The 23,038-nt window shown below is 47.0% G+C and overlaps 1 protein-coding gene across 1 annotated transcript in view; it reads left to right on the forward strand.

The window, feature by feature from the left end:
* Positions 1–23,038, forward strand: part of DNAH9 (dynein axonemal heavy chain 9) — a 339,619-nt gene that overhangs the window by 155,341 nt on the left and 161,240 nt on the right. The window contains exons 36-41 of the mRNA XM_034989621.1: positions 11–185; positions 4,718–4,891; positions 5,345–5,552; positions 18,844–19,009; positions 20,874–20,976; positions 21,534–21,773. Of these exons, the coding sequence (XP_034845512.1) occupies positions 11–185; positions 4,718–4,891; positions 5,345–5,552; positions 18,844–19,009; positions 20,874–20,976; positions 21,534–21,773 (1,066 nt within the window). The remainder of the gene's footprint in view (positions 1–10; positions 186–4,717; positions 4,892–5,344; positions 5,553–18,843; positions 19,010–20,873; positions 20,977–21,533; positions 21,774–23,038) is intronic.

Raw genomic sequence — 23,038 nt, forward strand, 5'->3', positions numbered from 1 at the left:
CTCTTTGCAGATTTAAGAAGATAATTCCGATCCCAGAGCAGAGCATGGTCCAGATGCTGTGCCACCTTCTCGAATGTCTCCTGGCCGAGGAGGACATCCCTGCGGACTGCCCCAAGGAAACCTACGAGCTGTATTTTGTGTTTGCTGCCATCTGGGCTTTCGGCGGAGCAATGGTCCAGGATCAGGTAAGAGGACGTGCCGTGGTTAACACGTGCAAGCCCACGGTGGCAAAAACCGATCTTCCAGCAAAGATTTGGAAAAAGAGGACAGCTAAATGTCAGAATTAACATGAAGGCATCAAACTATTTTGTTATCCATCCGTCGCTCAGCTAAAGACGTCAGCCCCCCGAGAAGGGCCTCTTGGAGCGAGACAGATGAGCTCTGGCTATATTTTGAGCTACTGCTTTAGGAGTTGGTAACATATCCTGATTTCTTGGAGACTTGCAGGTTTTCGGAACAAACGGTGATATAGGTCCACTACTTTGCAAGGTGATGTGTGTTTGCTAGAATGATGCTGTGTTATAGAAGCTTTAGAGGGAGGAATCCCTTTAGCATTCCATAACAAGCACAGATGCCTCTGTACAGGCCAGAGTTAACCAGCTCTTCTCCATTCCCCAAAACACCGAGCTGTCCACAGAAGCGCGGACCAAAGGTTAATTGACATCTAGGGGTAAGAAACCAGATCAGTGTTTATATCACGGTTTTGGCTGCTGTAGCCTCAGGTATGGGGGTAGGGATGTTGGCTTGGAATATCTTGGCACCCTATTCCCTAACCCTTCCAACATCCCCAGACTTTTTCTTTTCTTTAAAAGATTTTGTGAATTTATTTGAGTGAGAGAGAGTGAGCACGAATGGGAGCAGGGGGCAAGCAAGGGGCTTAACTGACGGAGCCACCCAGGCGCCCCTCCCCAGACTTTTTCTTGGCTTAGTTTCCTCCAAATTAAAAGTTCTTTATCTGGAAACATCCTATTCAAGGTTAGGCAAGCCAGCCTTGGACAGCCGACTCCAGCTATCAGGCAGTCCCATACGGGCTGAAGGCACGGACTCTGGATTCGAATCGTAACTTTGCCACTTAGTATCTGGGGGATGTTGGGCAAACTGCTTCATCTCCCTCCACCTTACCGCCCACCTTGGTACGAAGGCAATGAGGGTGCTGATAGCAGTGTCCAGTTTCTAAGGCCATTGTAAGGATTACAGGAAGGGATACTGTTCTGATCGTCCGTGAAAGGTGCGTGCAAAGCTCTTAAAATTGTGCTGGTGCACATACATCCTTATTAGTAGTCATCTCGTGCCAGAAATACTCAGTTTCATAGCAAGTACTTGGCACCCCGCTCATCGCAAGGGATCAAACCAAGCTGCGGTGCATGGAGAGTTAGGATTTACTCTTTCTGGTCTGGGTTGATTGAAGGCTCTTTCGAGGAGAGAGGTAGAAAGTTTCAGCCTCCCAGGGCAAAGCCATGTTCTAGAATCCAAAATGGCAGTGAGCCGGGAGAATGAATTTAGAATGAAACAATTAATTTCTTGTCCGTTTTCACAGGCCCTGGGCGTTAGCATCCATCCTACCTCCCTTCCCTCCCTGACATGCTCTTTGGTGCTCCACATTCAGAAAGCAGCTCTCACAAGTTCCTGGGACGTGTGCCTCTCCCCGTCTCCAGAGCCAGAGCCAGACGCTGGGCGGGGGCGGGGGGATGCCCAAACTGGGAGTGAGGCGTCTTTCACACTGCCTCTTGCAGTCTTTGCAGCGTCTCCATGGACTGTTTCTTTGACAGCTTTCCATTTCCCCTTTGAGGCAGGGAATCCAGCAGGATGGACGAGGCCTCACTGAAATACCGAGATCCAGAAGGCATAGATTATTGCCTTCCATCAAATGCATGCCCTGACCTTTCAGTGGCTCACATGTCAAATAGCAACCACTGCTGGGCTTCTCCCCCATGTTGGTGCTTAGCAGGTAGTGGGGGACCAGGACGAAGACACTTGGTCAATTTTTCTATCGCAGTATACATTTAAATCCACTCAACTCTTTTTAAAAGCCCGGCAGAAAGCATCCCTCCAGGTGTCCTGGGCTCTGGAGCACTCAGAGCCATAGGCCGCCATGCTAGCACATGGGGAGGGGACAAGGGAGAAAGCTTTTAGCAGCAGGGAAGGCCCAAGACCCCGACACAAGCTGCAGTCAAGCCAAACCCCAGAAAGAGTGCCGTAAGTAGAAAAACAGGAGGCTGGCCAAAATATTCACATCAGGAACTGCGGTAGTGCTGGTGTTTGTGAGGCTGTCATTAAAGCAAAGGAGAAATTCAATACGCAACCCATACCCGAGTAGAAGCTCCGAAAGAAAAAGGAGGTTCTCACTAAATACTTTGCTGGGATCCTGGGAAATGGTCTCTCAGAAGCAAGTGATGTCTCAGAGAGCACCAGCTCGGGGGACCAAACACCTGAGTCCAACTCGCAGCACCTCCGTGTGCTTCTGGAGGCCATCCTTTTCAGTTTTTGTCTTTTCATATATCAAATAGGAGCCGTCTGTACTAGCCAGGGTAGCTTGGAGCATGGTAAGCATCAGGTGAGGCGATTTTACAGCCCAAACTCTTCTGCAGTATACAGATGCACCTCAGTGTCGTCAAGTTCAAAGGGCAGGAACGGGGGCACAGGACTGTCCAAATCCAAAGGCGATGGGGGTGTCCGAAGGGGCCTCTTCATGAAGGTCACTGCTGAAGAGACACCTAAGGAACTGAACCAAGAAAGTGCTGCTGGGGGTGCCTGGGTGGCTCAGTCGGTTAAGCGACTGCCTTCGGCTCAGGTCATGATCCTGGAGTCCCGGGATCGAGTCCCACATCGGGCTCCCTGCTCGGCAGGGAGTCTGCTTCTCCCTCTGACCCTCCTCCCTCTCATGCTCTCTGTCTCTCATTCTCTCTCTCTCAAATAAAAAAAAAAAAAAAAAATCTTTAAAAAAAAAAAAAAAAGAAAGTGCTGCTGGTTGACTCAGCAGAGGTGACCTTGTCTTTGGTGTCCAGTTATAGTGGAGGTGAGGTCAAGTGCCGGATACTGGGGAGGAGCTAGTGCTGGTGCAGCCTGGACGGTGGTGTGGCTGGTTCACTGACTGAGGGGCTCAAGGTGGAATTGGAGGTGGGGAAAGGAGAAGATTCACAAAGCCTCCTTTGTTCTAGAGGTGGCCTCTGCCTCGGATTTTCCATAGGAATCTAGAACCAGATTTTTTCTAGGAAGTTAAAAGTCTTGAAGGATTTTATCCATGAGCTAAAAATGGGGGGTTTTCCAAGGCTTCTGATTGCAGCGCCCAATATTAAGAAGGTAGAGCACCCCCTCATCTGAAGTCAGATCAGAAGAAGAACAGCAAACAAATCTGTCCTTCTCTTAGGGCTTGTTTCTGTTCTCATTTGAAAGCAAAAGAATTTAAAAAAAAAAAAAAACACTCAAAAAAACGAAAAAATAATAAAGCAAAAGAATTCAATCCTACTTATCCAGTAGGCAACAGAACGAGGAGTTCCATTTCCTACAAGTCCAGATTCACTGCCACACATCCAGTTTCCCCATCTGTCTAGCCTTCAAATTCTATCTTTGTCCTGCCCTTCAGGAACATTTCCTAAAGTGCCCAATCCAGGGGCCCCTGGGTGGCTCAGTCGGTTAAGCGTCTGCCTTCGGCTTAGGTCATGATCCCAGAGTCCCAGAATTGAGCCCCGCATCAGGCTCCCTGCTCGGTGGGGAGTCTGCTTCTCCCTCTCCCTTTGCCCCTCCCTCCACTCGTGCTCGCTCTCTCTCTCTCTCTCTCTAATAAATAAATAAAATCTTAAAAAATAAAATGCCCAATCTGGGTCTCTTTTTAGGTTTTCCTTTTGGGGATTTTTCCTAGGTCTATCTGTTCAAAGAATGGGCTTATTGCCAGTAGTAAGCAGGTGTGTTATGGGGGACGTATGTGTGTGCATGCATGTGCATACACGTTGTGTGTTTCAGCTTGGACACAATGAGATTTGAGTCCGCTGGATGCCCAGCCCTATCCTGAGGGCCTCGTGATCTAATATGTATGCATGTAAATTGTATGTCTCTACCTATTCCTTCTATCAGCAAGACCAGTATAGCTTTATCTCTGCTGCTCCTACATTTTAGAAATTTTAGCTCTCGAAGGGACCTTAGAAGTCCTCTTTCTAGGATGCTCATTTTACAGATGAGGGGACTGAGGCTCTTCTCACCCCACCACCCGTGCCCCCAGATGTCAACAGCCACCATGTTATTCATTCCATCCCTGACTGCCACCCTGGAATTGCTGAGTCTTGGCAGTCTGGGAGGATGGGGGTCCATCTATCTCTTCGGGAGCTCTTGGCCACGTTTGCCCGTCTTGTGGTTGTGCCCCCCCCCAGTGTTCTTACACCCCCCTCCCCGCACCCCTCGAGGACTCTCAGATGCACAGTGCCGGGGCAGCTAATCCACGTGGTCAAGCGGTGCCGCTGGGCCTTGTCAGGGCTGATCACCCGCTCAGGGCTGGCGCCTGGGCCGCTGGGCCTTGTCAGGCCTGATCACCCACTCAGGGCTGGCCCCTGGGCCGCTGGGCCTTGTCAGGGCTGATCCTGACAGCATCCTTCCCGGAAAGCTGCTCCTTCGGGCAAAGCGTTTCATCTTCCCCACCCTGACCTTCTGCCTGAAGCCAGGGCGGCCTGTCCAGGCTTTGGAAGCTCTGGACAGCCTCGTCCCCTGACCCGCTTTGTGTTGGCAGCTCGTGGACTACCGGGTGGAGTTCAGCAAGTGGTGGCTGACGGAGTTCAAGACGATCAAGTTCCCCTCCCAGGGAACTATCTTTGACTACTACATAGACCCAGCGACCAAGAAATTTGAGCCTTGGTCCAAGCTCATCCCCCAGTTTGAATTTGACCCCGAGATACCTCTGCAGGTGAGTGTGGCCGAGTGACCGAGGATGTACAGTTGCACCAAGGACATTTCGTGGCGGCCCCTATCAGTGTCCCAGCATTTTAGCCTTGCAGGAACCGGTCATCCCCAGCTACATGTCTTCCAAGAGGAAACCCTAGGTGCAAGGAAGCCACAGATCCCCACAAAGACTAAGTAACTTGATTGCCACACTCCACCGGCATCCTGGGGGGCAGAGCGGGGAGACGGCAGGGCAGAAGGTTCCCAAGCCCAGTAGGGAGGCCGCAGGGAGGAGAGGGGGGCTGCTCTCCCCCGGAGAACGAGGTTACGGAATGCTCTGGCCGTGCATATGAAGGAAGACACTCCTGCCCAAGGTAGCGAGCCGGCACCACCCTGCCTCTGAAATGGTCCAGAATGTTTTTGCCAGGAACCTGTTTCTCCCGTGGGCCCCTGGCCTGCTAACCAGGTTCTCACGCAGGCTTGTTTGGTGCACGCGAGCGAGACCATCCGAGTGTGCTACTTCCTGGAGCGTCTCATGGAGCGGCGGCGGCCGGTCATGCTGGTGGGGACCGCGGGCACAGGCAAGTCGGTGCTGGTGGGGACCAAGCTGGCCAGCCTGGACCCTGAGGAGTACCTGGTGAGGAACGTGCTGTTCAACTACTACACCACGTCGGCGATGCTGCAAGGTGAGGGCCTGGAGCGCCTGGAGGGGAGGGGCGGTGCGGGCGTCTGAGAGGCCACGTGCCCTGACGTGGAAATGGAACAAAGCATCGGGCACCTGTTCCGCCTGACTTCCCCTGCGCCCGCACTCCGCTCTTGCCTCTCCTTTCTTCCTTTCTCCTCCGCAGCACCTCTGTTCCACTCCTCCAGCACCGTGCTTTTCCTCATCCTGTCTCCTGCCTTCCTCCCTGGCCTCTCAAATCCCTCCCAGGCCAGGAGTTCAACCCAGAATGGTGTCCAGTACCTTGATGCCAAAGAGAGCTGACACCCGGTGAAGGATTGCCACAGGCTTGTGGAAGCGTCCTAGAGGTCTTTGCCTTCACCCTTCCTGCCTCGTAGACAGGGAAACTGAGGCTCGGGTAACAGTATGCGATCGCCCAAGGTCACCGTCAAGCAGCAGGGCCGGCGGGGCGCATCCAGTCTTCTGAGCACATGGGGCGTGCTTTTCACTGGGAGCTGATGTGCTGGGCTCCCGAGTGGACTCGGCTCCTCCAGGTGCGGCTTCACGGTCAGAGGCTCCCTGAAAAAGGAGTTTTCCTCTTGCCAGAGTCACTTTCTCCTTGACCCTCACTACCTGTAGGGTCTCCTTGTGTGTAGAAACACTCGTCACGTGAACCCTAGAAGCAGCTTCCTTTTCAAGAGGTGCCCAAGCCAAGCTCCTGGCGACAGGAGAGCAATGGCAAGGCCGGGGGGAACCCTGCTCTTACTCCTCACCCTGCAACTTGGCTGTGCTTCCCACGTGAGACCACAGTGCATGCCCACACCTGCATTGCAAAACCACGGACAGTCAGGAATTCCGGGCACTGGAATTTGCACACTGGGAAATAAAAGCCATAGCTTAGTACATGGGAAGTGAGCCCGGCACTTTGCCTGCCCGACATCCAGGCCAGCAGACTTGCAAAACAGGTTTCACTTCAACTTCCTCTTGCTCAGCTTGGACCAGTGTCACTTACCCCATCCTTCCACGGCCCCTCCCAGCAAGAACCCCAGAGTCACCCAGCTTGGTATTGGCAGCATTCCGCATCCCCAACTCCCACAGAGAGAAGAGCTCGCTTCCTGCCATCCTCCTGACTATCCTGCCAGTTCTTCCAGGGTCAGGGGGCCAGCCAGCTCTGGGTGCTGCTGGGGGCCCCGCTGTCTGCTCCCTGCCTCTCAGAGCAGTCAGGCACCCGGAGAGACTCTCCACCTCTCCGTCAAGTGAGCCCCTGGGCTGCATCCCCTGTCATGCTCCTAAATGTTCCATACCGTCCGTCCCAATCCAGCAAGCGCCTGTAGTTCGCACATGAATATTAACAAGTAAGACAACTCGAAATGCTGGAGACTCATGTCAGGATTTCACTTGTTTGTCAGTAACGTGATCATCTTCGGTTTGAATAACCAAAGAATATGCCATGTTTTAAAAAAATTTTTTTTATTATTTGAGAGAAAGAGCACAAGCAGGGGAAGGGGCAGAAGGAGAGGGAGAAGCAGACTCCCCACCGAGCAGGGAGCCCGATGTGGGGGCTCGATCCAGGGATCGACCCTGGGACCCAGGGATCCAGGGATCATGACCTGAGCCGAAGGCAGACGAAAAATATGCCATTTTTTGTGCTCTTCATAATGTAAACAGCTACAGGTATGAGGCACTTAACATGTTTTGTCCACCATTATCTGAAATCTATGTGAGCAACAAAGTCTATCCCAATTTCTGTAGCTTAAATACTCCCCCCGTGACCCATTTCCAGCTGCCAACCAGCAGCCGGTGGTGGTGGCCATGAGCAGACGTCACATGCCTGGCTGGCTCACGTCTGAACACTGTTTGGTCTACCCACCAGAGTTTCTTGTTCACGGGAAGAGAAGCCTCTGTGCTCATTTGTAAGCCTAGAGTCCAATGACCAGTCAGATGATCAGCCCTCCCCATTCACTGCAATTCTCACGTTACTTATAACTATGCTGATAACAACTGGCAGTTATCAAACACCAAGTATGTGTCAGGTACCAACCTGAGACTGGAATTTTACACATTTTTAAATCCTTTAATCCCGTCCAGCCCCATGAAGTAAGTCCTTGTATCATCCCCATGTTATAGATAAGAACATCAAGGCACAGAGAAGTTAAATAAGCTGCCCTAGGCCACACAGTAAGTGACGGAGCCTGGGTTTGAACCCAGACAGTCCGACTTCAAAGCCTGTGCTTTAACCCTGAGGTTAACACTGCCTCCCTGGCAAGAAAATACTTTGAAAACGGCAATAAATGTTTGCTATTAGTGCTATAATCATGAGTGGGACCATTCAAGGATTCTGGAGGAGTTGTTTTCTGGAATCCTATTATAAGGATTCTTCATGTAAAAAAAATACTTTAAGTGGAGAATAAGAACTTATAATCAGTGAAAAGGAGATGAGCTGCCTGCACTGCCCAGACCTCTCTCTCTCATTCTGGGCCCCTAACCTGGAGGATTTTCCTCTCCTCTCCTGTTGGAACACAGAGAATTATCCAGAAGCGTCAGACTGCTGTCAGATAGACCCAGGATCATGCTGGCTCCTCGCTGAAGCTGGACACAACATTTCTGTGTCCTGTGAACTCCCCAGTGGCCTCTTGGTCCCACCCAGCCTCCACACTAGGGATGGATGAAGCAGGGATCTCTAACCTCACCCATGCAGAAGCAACTAGGAACTAGGGAGTCACCCAGAGCCGCAGATGAGCCACCATAAACGCCAGAGTCCACACAGCAGAGCTCATACGCTTGATTCTGAAAAAAATGCTGAATTCCCTTACTGGGAACCCCCTGCCTCTTTCTTTGGTCACAATCCAAACAACTTTGTTTCTTTGGCTTCTTAGCCTAAAACATTTTGGAGGCAACAGACTGGCAAGAGAAAGGGTGCCCATGACCCTTAGAAAGGGGGGAGCCAGAAAGCTGGTATCCAAGAGGAAATAGAAAACTTCAAAAAGGAGATGCAAGAACTCCAAGGGTAGCTGCTCTGACCTGGACAAGAGGCAGATTCCCCCACCCACATCCTGACCCCAACCCTCTTTTTGCCTCTTTTTGCAGCTGAGTATTTTCAGTGCTGGTCGTACTTAAGACTCTGTAATTACAGAAAGATGGAATGTGTTTTGTGAAGCAGTCTGCTTCAAAGGGCAGGTAGTACCCCCAGACAGATGTGCAAAATGTGCATTTATAACGGGTCTGTGCTGGCAAACGGTGGGAAGTAGCCTAATTATCCATGTGACAGAATGCTAAGCATTATTACAAAGAATGAGGACATTTTGTATGAACAGAGTTGGAACTTTGTCCACAGCTTTGTTGCACGAGAAAAGCAAGACACAGAGTGTATGGTATGCTCCAGAATGTGTCGTGTTTAAAAAGAGAAAGATAAGGAACACGGGGCTCCTGGGTGGCTCAGTCGGGTGAGTGTCCGACTCTTGATCTTGGCTCTGGTCTTGATTTCATGGTCGTGAGTTCGAGCCCCGCCTTGGGCTCTGCCCTGAGGCTGGAGCCTACTTTTTTTTTTTTTTTTTTTTAAGAAAGAACAAACTGAGGGTTGGTGGAGGAAGGTGGGTGTGGGATGGGCTAGATGGATGGTGGGTATTCAGGCAGGCACTTGTGATGAGCCCTGGAGGTTGTGTGTAAGTGATGAATCACTGAATTCCACTCCTGAAACCATCATTGCATTATGCTAATTAGAACTTAAATAAAAATTTGAAGAAAAAAGATAAATAAAAATATTTTATTGGTTATATTGATTATATATGTATACACACACACACAGACACACACACACTCATATATCTATGCTTATATATACTTAGAATAGCTCCAGAAGGACATACAATAAACTGATAATAGCAGGTGCCCCTGGCAGGGGGAACTAGATGCTAAGAGGGAGCTGGAGAATTCCTTAAACTTTTTAAAAATTATGAAATATTTCAAGCATGCAGGAAAGTCCAAAAAATAATATAACAGATGCCCATGTACCCACCGCCCAGATTTCACAGATGTGAACATTTTATCGTTTTGCAGTGAATCTTAGCTTTGCAAATACAGCCAGCACACCACCCCCATCCTCCTTCCTGCCCCTCTTCGACTGAGTCCTAAAGCTGATGTGTATCATTCCAAACTTAAACCTTTTTTTAAGTTTTTAAATTCCATTTAACACATGGTGTAATACTAGTTTCAAGTGTACAGTAGAGTGATTCACCACTTCCGTACACCCCCCGGGTGCTCATCACAAGTGTATGCCTTACTCCCCATCACCTAGTTCACCCATCCCCACTTCCTACCACCCTTGTGGTGACCATGAGTTTGTTTTCTGCAGTTAAGAGTCTGTTTCTTGATTTCTTTCTCTCCCCCCCGCCACTTTGCTTGTTTGTTTTGTTTCTTAAATTCCACATATGAATGAAATCATACGGTCTTTGTCTTTCTCTGCCTTATTTCACTTAGCCTTATGCTCTCTAGCTCCATCCATGTCTTTGCAAATGGCAAGATTTCATTCTTTTTTATGGCCGAGTAATATTCCATTGTATATACACCACATCTTTATCCATTCATCAGTTGATGGACCCTTGGGCTGTTTCCATAGTTTGGCTATTGTAGATAATGATGCTAAAAACATTGGGGTGCATGTATCCCTTTGAATCAGTATTTTTGTATCCTTTGGGTAAATACCTAGTAATGCAATTGCTGAATCTTGAGTAGTTCTATTTTTGAGGAACCTCCATGTTCTTTTCCACAGTGGTTGCACCAGTTTGCATTCCCACCAACAGTGGATTCTTTTTTCTCCACATCCTCGCCAACACCGGTTGTTTCTTGTGTTGTTGATTTTAGCCATGCTGACAGGTGTGAAGTGATAGCTCATTGTGGTTTTGATTTGTATTTCCCTGATGATCAGTGATGCCGAGCAAAATGGATGAAAGACCCAAATGCGAGACCTGAAACCATAAGAATCCTAGACGAGAACATAGATAGTAACCTCTTTGACATCAGCCAAAGCAACTTCTCTCTAGATATGTCTCCTAAGGCAAGGAAAACAAAAGCAAAAATAAACTACTGGGACTACATCAAAATAAAAAGCTTCTGCACAGAGAAGGAAATAATCAACAAAACTAAAAGGCAACCTATGGAATGAGAGAAGATATTTGCAAATGATATATCTGATAAAGGGATAGTATCCAAAATATATAAAGAACTTATACAACTCAACACCCAAAAAACAAATAATCCAATTAAAAAGTAAGCAGAAGATATGACTAGACATTTTTCCAAAGACATCCAGATGGCAAACAGACACATGAAAAGATGCAAATTTACACTTGTAGTACATATATGTACCCACAAAAATGCACAATGTTGTGTCATAGTTACATTTTAAATATATATCACACTAACTTCCTTTAGCAACTTTTTAAATCATTGCCTATTTTGATACATGTAGATCTATCTCATTGATTTTCACTGCTGCACAGGATTCCATTGTGTGAATAAATCACAACCTATTTATCCATTTTCCGACTAAAGGTAGTAAATTTTTTTTACATTTTCCCTTTAAAAAAAAAATCATTGAGTTATAATTGACATACAACACATGGCACATACTAAATTATACAATTTGTTAAGTTTTGAAATATTTACACACCCATGATACCATCACTACAGTTGAAATAATGAGCATATCCGTCACCTCTGAAAGTTCCTTCGCCCCCCTTACCCTTCCACCCTGCCCATGCCTAGGCAACCACTGATCTATTTCTGTCACAGTAGGTTAGTTTGCATTTTCTAGAATTGTCTATAATGGAATTACAATATGCACTCCTTTTTTTTTTTTTTTAAAGATTTTATTTATTTGACAGAGAGAGACACAGTGAGAGAGGGAACAAAAGCAGAGGGAGAGGGAGAAGCAGGCTTCCCGCGGAGCAGGGAGCCGGATGCGGGGCTCGATCCCAGGACCCTGGGATCATGACCTGAGCCAAAGGCAGACACCCAACGACTGAGCCACCCAGGCGCCCCAATATGCACTCCTTTTTGTCTGGCTTTTTTCAGTCAGCATGATTTTGAGATTTGCCCATGTTGTTGAGCGGATCAACAGTTCATTCTTTTTGTTCTCAAATAGCAAAATAAAGTATGTAAAAGACTCAGAATGGGTCCTAATGTGCAATAAGGGCTTAGTAAATGGAATCTATTATTATAATAATATCAAATCCGGGTGCCTGGGGATCCTGGAGAGCTGTTATTTCCTGATATGGGCACTAACTCTCCCCTTCATCTTTTGAATGGGATCATCTTTTGAATTGGTCCTGGGATCGAGCCCTGCATCGGGCTCTCTGCTCCATGGGAAGCCTGCTTCTCCCTCTCCCACTCCCCCTGCTTGTGTTCCCTCTCTCGCTGTGTCTCTCTCTGTCAAATAAATAAAATCTTTAAAAATAATAATAATAATAATATCAAATCCTTCTTGAATTTAAGGGTCTATAAATACTATGTAATAATTTCGAAGCCCTACTGCCAAAACAAAAGGAACCCAAGCAAAAGAGGTGGTTTGGGGGGCTTAACTTCAACTATACTAAAGGACATAAAGGACATGCTTTATGTAATGTTTATACTGTGCCAAACCTTGGGCTGAGGGTCTTACCCCTTTGGTTCATTTAACCCTCCCTATCCAATGAGACAGTGTCACTAACGCCTTTGCCTGCATGCAGCAGAAAATCTGACAGTAATAACATGAACAGATATTTTTTCATGCAACAAGAAATCTTGAGGTTGGCAGTTGCTAATGCTAAATCAATGGCTCAATGATATCAATGTTATAATATCTATTCTCTTAGCTGCTCCCTCAGGGTGGCAGAATGGCTGCAGCTCCAGCCATCACATCTGCATTCCAAATGGAAAAAAGAAAAAGATGAAGGGGAGAGTCAGTGCCCATATCAGGAAATAACAGCTCTCCAGGATTCCCAATGATTTGGAACACGGCCAACTTGGAAATGGTATCCATCACAGATCCGATAGTCTCCGTTTTTGCGAGATGAGAAAAATGAGGCTTACAGGTGTTGACGTCCCTGAAAGTCACACAATGAGTTAATAGCCAAGCTGTCTTTTATTTCATCGAGCTATAGCCGACTTCTGCTTTGATAAGACTGTAAGTCATGCTTCTCGCTTTCCATAATAGAATGCCAACTTTGCTCCCATTCATCTGATATCTAGAGCACATGGATATCTTTCCCTTTGATAGTAAATAAAATAGGCCCTTCAGGTAGTCACTAAAACGTCAGATTTCTATTGACCTCTCTCCAACAGCTGCCCAAAGCACTGATTTAGAATGCTGACACCTCATGCTGAGGGAGGCAGGGACCCACACACATCCCCATTCCCCCAGCTTCTGCAACCCCCGCAAACCCATTGCATTGCTTTCATTCCCTTTCCTGTGTTACAATGTAATGATTCACCCTTGGGCTTTGTTGAGGGTTAGGATGATAAAAGATCATTTTAAATTACTTTTATATCTCCTGTTGAAGATCATGCCCATTCTGAAACCTAGTATTCCTTTTGTAAGTATCCTTAATACATGCCCTTTAGAATTTAGCTCCTGGAAAATTTTTGTTCATACAAAGTGAGGGGCGGATTTGTTCCAGTAATCCAGGATGACGTGGTTGCTGTAATTAAACACAGATTTAGTTCTGAGATTTCAGGTAGGCAGTTCATAAAGGACAGCGTGCAGTACATTTTTATTTGGTTACAATAAGGGTGTCATCCTAGATGATGGGTCCAAATACGTTTCTTTTCCTGTATTATTTTGGAATCCCTGTTTAGTCTCTTAATTGGTCTGCTTTTATGTCTTCAAATACTTGAAGCCTCTTCTCATTCTTTTAGAAAATATAAGTAATTTTTAAAACTAAAGGAATTTGCAGTGACCCACAGACAGGATGGTCTAGAAAGAGAGAAAGGAGAAGCAAAGAAATAGACTGAGTCATCGATGGGCTTGTATTTGCAGCATAACGAGAGGAGGCTAAAGATGATGCTCTTCACAATTCGGAATTCTCTTACCATCCACCTGTGATTTAAATTATTAGTTGAACAAATATTTGAGTGCTTAACTGCACTAATTAGATAGGAATTCAGGCATCAAATCTTCATGTAATATGACTCTCCATAACCTATTCAGTAGAAGTTTGAGGTTGGACAGGACCAGAAAAGATCTGATCAGACTCTCGACCTCAAAGGAGCTTCATCACACTTCTATCATTACAGGTAGTCAGCTCTTGTCCACCTGACTTGCTGTCTTTCCAAAAGGAGATGACACGAAATGAAATCATGAAAGATATGTCACCTCATGGGTAGGACACTCCGCTCGGGATGAGCAAAGGTAGTTTCAGAGTACAAAAAAATGGAATACAACATATGTTTCAGACAACAGAGAAACCATCCCATAAATTTTGGTACCTCCAAATTATGGAACACAGTGCAGCAATTAAAATCATGTTTTAGGAGAATATGTTATATAATGTTTACAATACGTGGATTGCATATGTGTGTGTGTGTGTTTGTGCGCAGGTGCACGCACAGACAGAATATGCGGTATAATTCTGATTTTGTAAAGGAAAAATTGAACAGAGTGAATAGACTGGGATAAAATGCACCAAAATATTGAAACTAATGGCTCCTGAGAGGTGATCAAATCCCAGATAATTGTCACTTTCATCATTATGATTTTCTGTGTTTTTTAATCTTTATATCATGAATATGTATTCTTTTTACAATCATGCAGAGCATGTTTCATTTGGAAAGAATAAACTGCAAAGCCCTTCCAATAATAATGGAAATGTCTTAACACATGAAAAAATTAGATGATGTGGAAAGAAAAGAGTTTCAAGAAAAGGAAAATCGGTACGAAGTCAGACCTCATTAACTGCTAATGATCTCTGTCAAAAATGTGGTCAGGCAGTGAGTTCACCAAACTGGGGCATTGTCAAGGGCAGAAACCATGTCTTGAGAGTATTCAAATGGTTCACAGTACTGACTACGCCAGGTGACCCGGGTTAGAGTCCTGGCTTGGCTACTTAGCAGCTATAGGACCTGGGATAGAGCCCCTGATTTTCTCTAAGCCTCAGTTTTCTTGTTTGTTCAAAGATTTTTAATATGGGGTAGGGCTGCTCTGAGGAGTCCGTGATAACATGCCTGCCAGGGACCCCATACAGGGCCGTGTCTTTAGTGATGCATCACGGATGAATGGACACCCAAGCTCTGAGTTCAGAGACCAGAGGAATCTATGGGGCAGGAATGGCCAGGGCAGCCCTAAACAGGGAATGGGCGTGAGGGCTTCCAAGGGCTCTCTCCCTGAGTGATGTATGAAAGAGGCATTAGGATCAGTATCTACAGACCTGGATTAATTTCAGCAAGGCATGCAACCTGCCTTAGCCTTGTTTTCTGTTTTGTTTTGTTTTATTTTGTTTTGGTTTTTTTTTTGCTTAGTCTTTATTTTATTTTATTATGTTACATTAGTCACCATACAATACATCATTAGTTTTTGATGTAGCGTTCCATGTTTCATTGGTTTGGTATAACACCCAGTGCTCCATGCAGTACATGTCCTCCTTAATACCCATCACCAGGCTAACCCATCCCCCCACGCCCCCTCCCCTCTAACGTCCTCAGTTTGTTTCTCAGAGTCCATAGTCTCTCATGTTTCAACTCTCCCTCCGATTTCCCCCCCTTCATTTTTCCCTTCTCCTAATGTCCTCCATGCTATTCCTTATGTTCCACAAATAAGTGAAACCATATGATAATTGACTTTCTCTGCTTGACTTATTTCACTTAGCATAATCTCCTCCAATCCCATCCACGTGGATGTAAAAGTTGGGTATTCATCCTTACTGATGGCTGAGTACTATTCCATTCCGTATATACGGACCACATCTTCTTTATCCATTCATCTGTTGAAGGGCATCTCAGCTCTCTCCACAGTTTGGCTATTGCAGACAATTCTGCTATGAACATTGGGGTGCATATGGCCCTTCTTTTCACTACGTCTGTGTCTTTGGGGTAAATACCCAGGAGTGCAATTGCTGGGTCATAGGGTAGCTCTATTTTTAAATTTTTGGGGAACCTCCACACTGTTTTCCAAAATGGCTCTACCAACTTGCATTCCCACCAACAGTGTAAGAGGGTTCCCCTTTCTCCACAACCTTGCCAACATTTGTTGTTTCTTGCCTTGTCAATTTTTGCCATTCTAACTGGTGTAAGGTGGTATCTCCATATGGTTTTGATTTGAATTTCTCTGATGGCTAATAATGATGAACATTTTTTCAGGTGTGTGTTAGCCATTGGTATGTCTTCTTTGGAGAAGTGTCTGTTCATGTCTTCTGCTCTGTTTTCTTAGTTACAAAATGGTGATGATGTATCTTTCTTTGCCATTCATGGGGTTTGTCATAAAATTCATTCATTCATTTCTTAAATGTCTTTTGAACACTCTGCTGTGTGCTAGATAATGTTCTAGGTGCTGGGGTTAGGACAGTGAGAAAGAGACTGATTCCTGTTCTTGCGGAGTTTATAGTGTGGAGGGGGTAATATAATACATAAGATAAATATGTAGAACATAGAGCATTTTAAGTGAAATTTTAAGAACAATGAAGCAGGCACAGGGAATTGGGGATGAGGGGTTAACTTTGGCCCTTGTGCAGGGCAGGGCTCACTGAGAAATGGCATTTGAGCAGATAAATGCCTGATGGAAATGAGGGCACAAGCTGGGCTGGCCTTTGGGAGAAAGGACTGCAGGCAGGGGCATCAGCCAGAGCAAAGGCCCTGTGGCAGCGAGAATAGCAGAGCAGGACGGCTGGAGCAGAGAGAGTGGACAGGGGAACATCAGAGAGAAAAACATAGACACAGGTTTGTGGACGTACCCAGACTGGCTTTTGCCCCAGGCAAGATGGGATGCCCCGGGTGAGTTTTAAGCAGGAGACTGGCATAATCTGATTCACATCTTGCAAGGGGACTCCTGTCTGCTCTTTTGAGCAGGGAGGCCATTTGGGAGGATGTCGTAGCTAGCAGGTGAGAGCCGATGGGCAAAGGGTGGTCACGGTGGAGACAGTGAAATGAGAACAGATGGGAACCCACTTTGAAACTGAAATTACTCCTCGAATGCACAATGGTGTTGAAATATTGCAGAAGGGACCATGTGAATAAAAGCAGAGGGCAGCTAATGTAGGACATGGCTACCAGCGGAACGGGAGGCCGGTCCATGTGGAGAAGTTGGGTAAGATGGAGCAGATGGAGGTGCCCAGGTGGCTCAGTCAGTTAAGCGTCCAGCCCTTGATCTCAGGGTTGTGAGATCAAGCCCTGCATCAGGCTCTGTGCTCAGTGGGGAGTCTGCTTGAGATTCTGTCTCTCCCTCCCTGTCTCTCCCCCCAGCCCCAACTTGTGCTTGCTCGTGCGCTCACACTCTCTAAATCAATCAATCAGTCAATCAATCTTAAAAAAAAGATGGAGCAGATGAACTCCAGGCCCAGGTATGGGCTTGACTGTCAGGACTTGTTTACAACAAGGCAGAACCCAGAAGTATGAGGGGAGGATCACAGTTCTTTATACTTCTCGCATGTTGAGCGCCTTCACCACCAACCTGTTTGCTAACACTGAGATCCACCTCTGTTTCTCCAGTTCTGCCTGGAAACAATCACTTAACTCCCATGCCATCCGAGATGTGACTTGGAGCAGAGCTTGGTCACGGAGGGATCAAAAATGTGTATGCCTTTCTTGAGGGAGTCCTCCCTCCCTGGAGGATTCAACATCATCCTTTTGGGATGACCCAGTGCCTTCCAAGCCCACTTCTTGCTAACTGACATGCTTTTCTCCTCAACAATCCTTTAGAAGCATAAAGAGTTTAATCAACCCAAATTAGAGGGGTCTGCCTCATTCCAGGGGTTGTTTTAAATATCACTGCTCTGGGGAGAGCAGAAACAAGTCTTCCCAAGAGGGGAATTTCCTACTAGAAGGACTGTTCTCAAAAACATGTCCTTGGCAGCCCATTAATTATATTTCATTTTGACGGATCTCAAATATAGTTGTTATATCTTTAGGGGGAAAAAGGTGTTGGGTGATTAATTGGTTGATAGGGTATGTTAATTGGATGCTAATTAAATTTAAATCCGATTCATATTTGAAACACTTAATTTAACTCAGGACCAGAAAATTAGAATATTCAGGCTTCTTGAAGGAACTTGTCTTCCTATCTGTCACCTCCAAATGTCTATTGACACTTTCTCCTTGTTTACAAACTTGTTTTTCAAGAGAAGGAATCAGATGGTTCTTAGAGCTTCCAGCTGTAATAAGAAGTGTCAGTTCTCCCAATACATATTTAACTGCTTTATTGAAAAAAAAAAAAGTACATAGATCTCCACTCCATTACTTAAGGTTGTTCTCAACAAGTCCCATCAGGCTGGGCAGCGGTGTTGTGTGAAGGGACGATTCCAGAAGAGAGTCTGTAGCTAAGTCTCCAGAAAGGCACGGAGTTGCTCTGCAAGGAGCCTGATGATAACCTGAAGGCAGCGGAAGAGCCCTTCACGGTGCTGGAAACTTCTGGGAAATTCTCTGAGGGCTGTTGTTCTTATTCCCCCTCGGGGAAAACCCCAGGAGGTGAACTCTCTGAGACCTCTGCTGACAAACTATCCAGTAGATCCTGTCGTATCCCCCAGGTGTGGAAGGGGCCCCCACCCACCCCGATGTGGGAGCCCCAGCCTCCGTGCTTCTGTACTGTTTGACCTAGAGGCAGGTCTATCCAGGATCCAGTTATTTGTAGATTTCCTTGAGGGTAGAGTCCCAGGCCTCGAGACCATGAAGGTTTCTTCTTTTTCTACTCCATAAGCCAAGAAAACTGGGGACCACAAGTATGATAGACGGAGCCTGGGCTCTGAAATTTAACTGCTCCAGATCTGTATCCTGGCTTCACCCTAGAAAAGTGCCTTTGTTCTTCTGAGCCTGTGTCCTCATCTGTAAAATGGGAATGATCATACTAATCTTGCACTGATGTTGCACAGATTCAATGAGGTCATATGCATTTGTAAGGACCTGACACAGGGCACGTTGTAAGGTGTTGAACGCCTGGTCAATGCAGTCACCCTCACTACCAGCTGGTTCCCGGCACCACCGCTGGTCCTGTAGAATGTCCTGGATCTGGTAGTAACTGCTGCTGTTTGTAGGCAGGTGCATGCTGCACCATTGTTTGTCCTTGACACCTGTTCTTTCTCAGTGCTGGCATCTGAAGTTTGAACCTCCCTCCCTCACTAACTGGCTCCTCTCTTCAGCTGTCCTGGAAAAGCCTCTAGAAAAGAAGGCTGGCAGAAATTATGGCCCCCCAGGCAACAAGAAGCTTATCTATTTCATCGATGACATGAACATGCCCGAGGTGGACGCCTACGGGACTGTGCAGCCCCACACCATCATCCGGCAGCATCTGGACTATGGCCACTGGTAAGAGCATGCATGCAAAGGGCCTGGGGCCCACGGGACAGTGGGGGGGGGGCGGGCTGAAGGCAGGGCTGAGGGCTGTTCCACTGGAGCCACAAACCACAGTGGAGTGCTGGTGCCAGATGAGAATCCCCACGGCAAATCACATTCCTCACGGGACTCTGTTTCCTGGGGAGGTCTTCAGACAGGGGCATTAATGCCTACGTGGGAAGTCTCATCTAAGGGGGAAAAAAAACCCTACTTTTTTCTTCAATATTCATCTCAAAAGTTGCCTTCTCCAAACCCCCAGAGCAGAATTAACCACTCTTGTCCGTCACTGTGGTCCCATAGTCCCGAGCCGGTACTGGAGTGAGAACAGCTCACACGCTACGGAGCGTGCAGATGTCTGCAGGCCTTAACAGCCTTTGTCTCTTTCGGAACAACTCACAGGGTCTGACATGTCTCTTGAGACAGCATAATTGTTCATGGCAAAAAGTCTGAACTTGTCAGAAAAAAAAAAAACTGTGATTGGAGACCACTTTGGCTCACCTTCCTGCCCCACACTGAGTGAGTTGCTGAGAAAGTGGTCAGTGTGAAGAGGGAGCTCAGAGAGATTGATGGTTGTGATGGTGACCTGAGTTGCCTTTCAGTCATTCCTCACGTCTTTGTGGGATGCCTGCCAGACACCACCATCCGCAGTAGGCACACCAGCACCTGGACTGTTCTGGAACCCTTCAGCCCTGCACACAAGTGTTACGGCAGACTCATGGTCTGATGGACTTAGGTGGGCAGTAGAAGCTCTCTGGAAATCCTGCCCTGATACTTTGACATGTTTGCATTTCCACTCTCAGCAATGGCTATTTCATACCTCCTGTCTGTCCGCAAGCTTCCCACCCCACTTGCGCTGGTGACCACGGGCGCCATCTTTGTTTCTTGCTTCCACATCTGTACAACTTATTTGCTTCCCCCTGCGTCCCTTTCTCCCTGGTCCTGACACACCTTCCCTGAAGCTGAACCATCACCAGCTTCTTGCTTCTGTTCTCTCCCACCTCCTGCGTTAACTGCCCCTCAAGTCCTGAATGGTTCCTTCTCCTCAATATTGAGACTCACCTAGATTTCCTCTATTGTGTTCAGAAACATCATTTTCTAATTATTGGCCTGTTCTCTCTCCCTACAAAGCCAAATTTCTCTGCTCTGTTTCCACTTCACCACCTTCCCCATCACTGCTCACCCCACCACCTGGTTTCTGTTTCTTCCACTTTACCGAACTATTGTTCTTGCTCACCCCCTAACTCTATTTTTATGTAAGATCTAACAGACCCATTGGGTTGGATCGCTGTCTTTCTTCTTCTCTCTACAGCACTGGACATGGTTGACTGCTCTCTCCTTTTGGAAATACTGACTTACTTTGCCTTCTGGGGTACCATACATCCTGGATTTCTACCCTACCCCTTAGTCCATCTTTATGGTTTCTTTCTCCTACGCTATTCCCGTAGATGTTGGAACCCTCAGGATTTGGGCCTAAGCTCTTGTCCTTTTTCAATCTCTACCAATGGATCTGGGCTTTTTTTTTTTAAATAAGTATTTTATTTATTGATTTAACTGACAGAGAACTAGAGAAAGAACACAAGCAGGGGGAGTGGGAGAGGGAGAAGCAGGCTTCCCCCTGAGCAGGGAGCTGGATGCGGGGCTCGATCCCAGGACCTTGGGATCATGACCTGAGCCGAAGGCAGCCGCTTAACTGACTGAGCCACCCAGGCACCCCTCTGGACTTTTTTTTTAACCACCCACACACATGAATGATAGGACACATCCCACCTCACCTTGAAAAGGCACTTACCTGCCTGGACCCTCACCCATCTGTCACTGTGGTTTCTGCCTGTTCCAGGTATGATCAGAGCAAGCTGTCCCTGAAGGAGATCAGGAATGTCCAGTATGTTTCCTGTATGAACCCCACCGCAGGCAGCTTCACCATCAACCCACGGCTTCAGGTATGGGAGAGCTGAGGTCCTGAATCCTGAATAAATTCTATCTTACCAGAATGGATATCACTCAATGACAAGTAATCATTGGCCCTCCCCCCGTTCAGCCTCTGAGAGTGACAAATCATACAGGATGCTGATTTGCATGTCTAGGGGGACAAAGATACTCCTAGACCCAGAACCATGAAGCTTTTTGAGCTGGAAGGGGTCATGGAGTCCATCTGATTTTGCTCATTCTTCAGAGTAGGGAAACTTCAGAGAGATGAAATGACTCTCCTAAGGTCCTGTGGATCTTCAGTATCAAATACTTGTTGGGACTCAGATGCTCTGAGTTCAAGTTCTGTTCTCTTCCTACTACTTGCTGACATCTTCGACTAAAGGCCCCAAGCCTGTTACTCCTCCAGACATTTAGATTCAACCCAAGTTTAGGTTCAGTGTGAAAAATGTGACCAGATTATAGAATCCAAAGCCCTTCTAAGAATTCCTCATTATTTTACCCAAATCCCCAGAAGGCGATTTTGACTCTAACTCATGCTCTTAACTCACATGCCTGTTCCCCTGGGCAGCGTCATTTCAGCGTGTTCGTCCTCTCCTTCCCGGGAGCAGATGCCCTGGCCTCCATCTACGGCACCATCTTGACTCAGCACCTAACGTTTGGACACTTCCCAGCGGCCCTGCAGAAATCCAGCCCCCAGCTCATCAATCTGGCCCTGACCTTCCACCAGAAAATTGCCACCACGTTCCTACCCACAGCGATCAAATTCCACTACGTTTTCAACCTCAGAGACTTTGCCAACATTTTCCAGGTGAGTCCCATCTGCTCAGAGATGCCCCAGAAGGCTTAGTGATGGTCTGGTCCCTTCCACTCTTAGTAAAACAGTAGTTAATGCCAAACTCTTAGGCAAAGGCACAGTTCATATGGAGTCATGAGCATAATAAAAGGTAAACAGGGTGCCATGGGATCCACGAGGAAGGACGTCAACCAGATAGAGTTATGTTTGCCAATGACAAATGCGTCATTTCCCAGGACGCATTTCTGAATTGATTCCTTTGGGTTGGAGAAGGCTTGGCATCTTGAAGAAAATGTTATGTAATGATTCCAGCATGCCTTGGAAGGAATGCAGAGAAAACTATTTTGGGGCGCCTGGGTGGCTCAGTTGGTTAAGCGACTGCCTTCGGCTCAGGTCATGATCCTGGAGTCCCAGGATCGAGTCCCGCATCGGGCTCCCTGCTCAGCAGGGAGTCTGCTTCTCCCTCTGACCCTCCCCCCTTTCATGTGCTCTCTCTCTCTCTCTCTCTCATTCTCTCTCTCAAATAAATAAATAAAATCTTTAAAAAAAAATTAAAAAAAATAAACTATTTTGTAGGCCCTGTTGATATACCCATTGTTCTTGGGATCAAAAAGAATGTCCCTGAGTCATGCAGGATAGATCCACTTCCTGAAGAAAGCCATGTCATAATATTCTTGAGATACCATCTGCCAGCCCCTGGGAGCCCTCTGTTTTAAAATTTCAGGTTCCTTTCCAGGCCACAGCCATTTGAGATTCTTCCACCTGCTCCTCTGAATGGTGATGGCCTGTCTCTGCCCGTTGCTTTCCGTTGCTTGACACTCCATGGCCACAACGTCCAGAGGGCAATGCGGCAAAGCCCAGCCCCCTCTTCCTCTTGGTCATACACACCATCCTCACAGGGTGGAGTCCACACCTTTCCCCTCCTGGACAGGAATCTGCAGAAACTGTTTTTCAGAGAGACTCCTCCCCCAGAGGGCCCTGGGCAAGGATAGAGGGGAGGATGCCTTTTACACCAAGCAGAGGCCACACCTGTTGGGGAATGTCAGTCGGCATGATCAGGGAGTGAGGTGGACCCACCACAGTGAGCACATGTATTTGGATTTCATTACCCAGGGCACATTACCTGTGCAGGTAGAATTCCGGGGAACCTCAGACTAGCAAAGGTCCAGACCGTGAGGATACAGGGCCTGCAGGGTCCAGCCAAGACTTTTGGTTGTAAAGAGCAGAAATCCCCCAAACATTAGTTCAGAGACCTAACAACTGTGTTCCAGAATGGCTGA

The sequence above is a fragment of the Mirounga leonina genome, unplaced genomic scaffold, assembly GCF_011800145.1.
Source record: "Mirounga leonina isolate KUSES-001 unplaced genomic scaffold, KU_Mleo_1.0 Mir_488, whole genome shotgun sequence".
In the NCBI taxonomy this organism is placed as follows: domain Eukaryota; kingdom Metazoa; phylum Chordata; class Mammalia; order Carnivora; family Phocidae; genus Mirounga; species Mirounga leonina.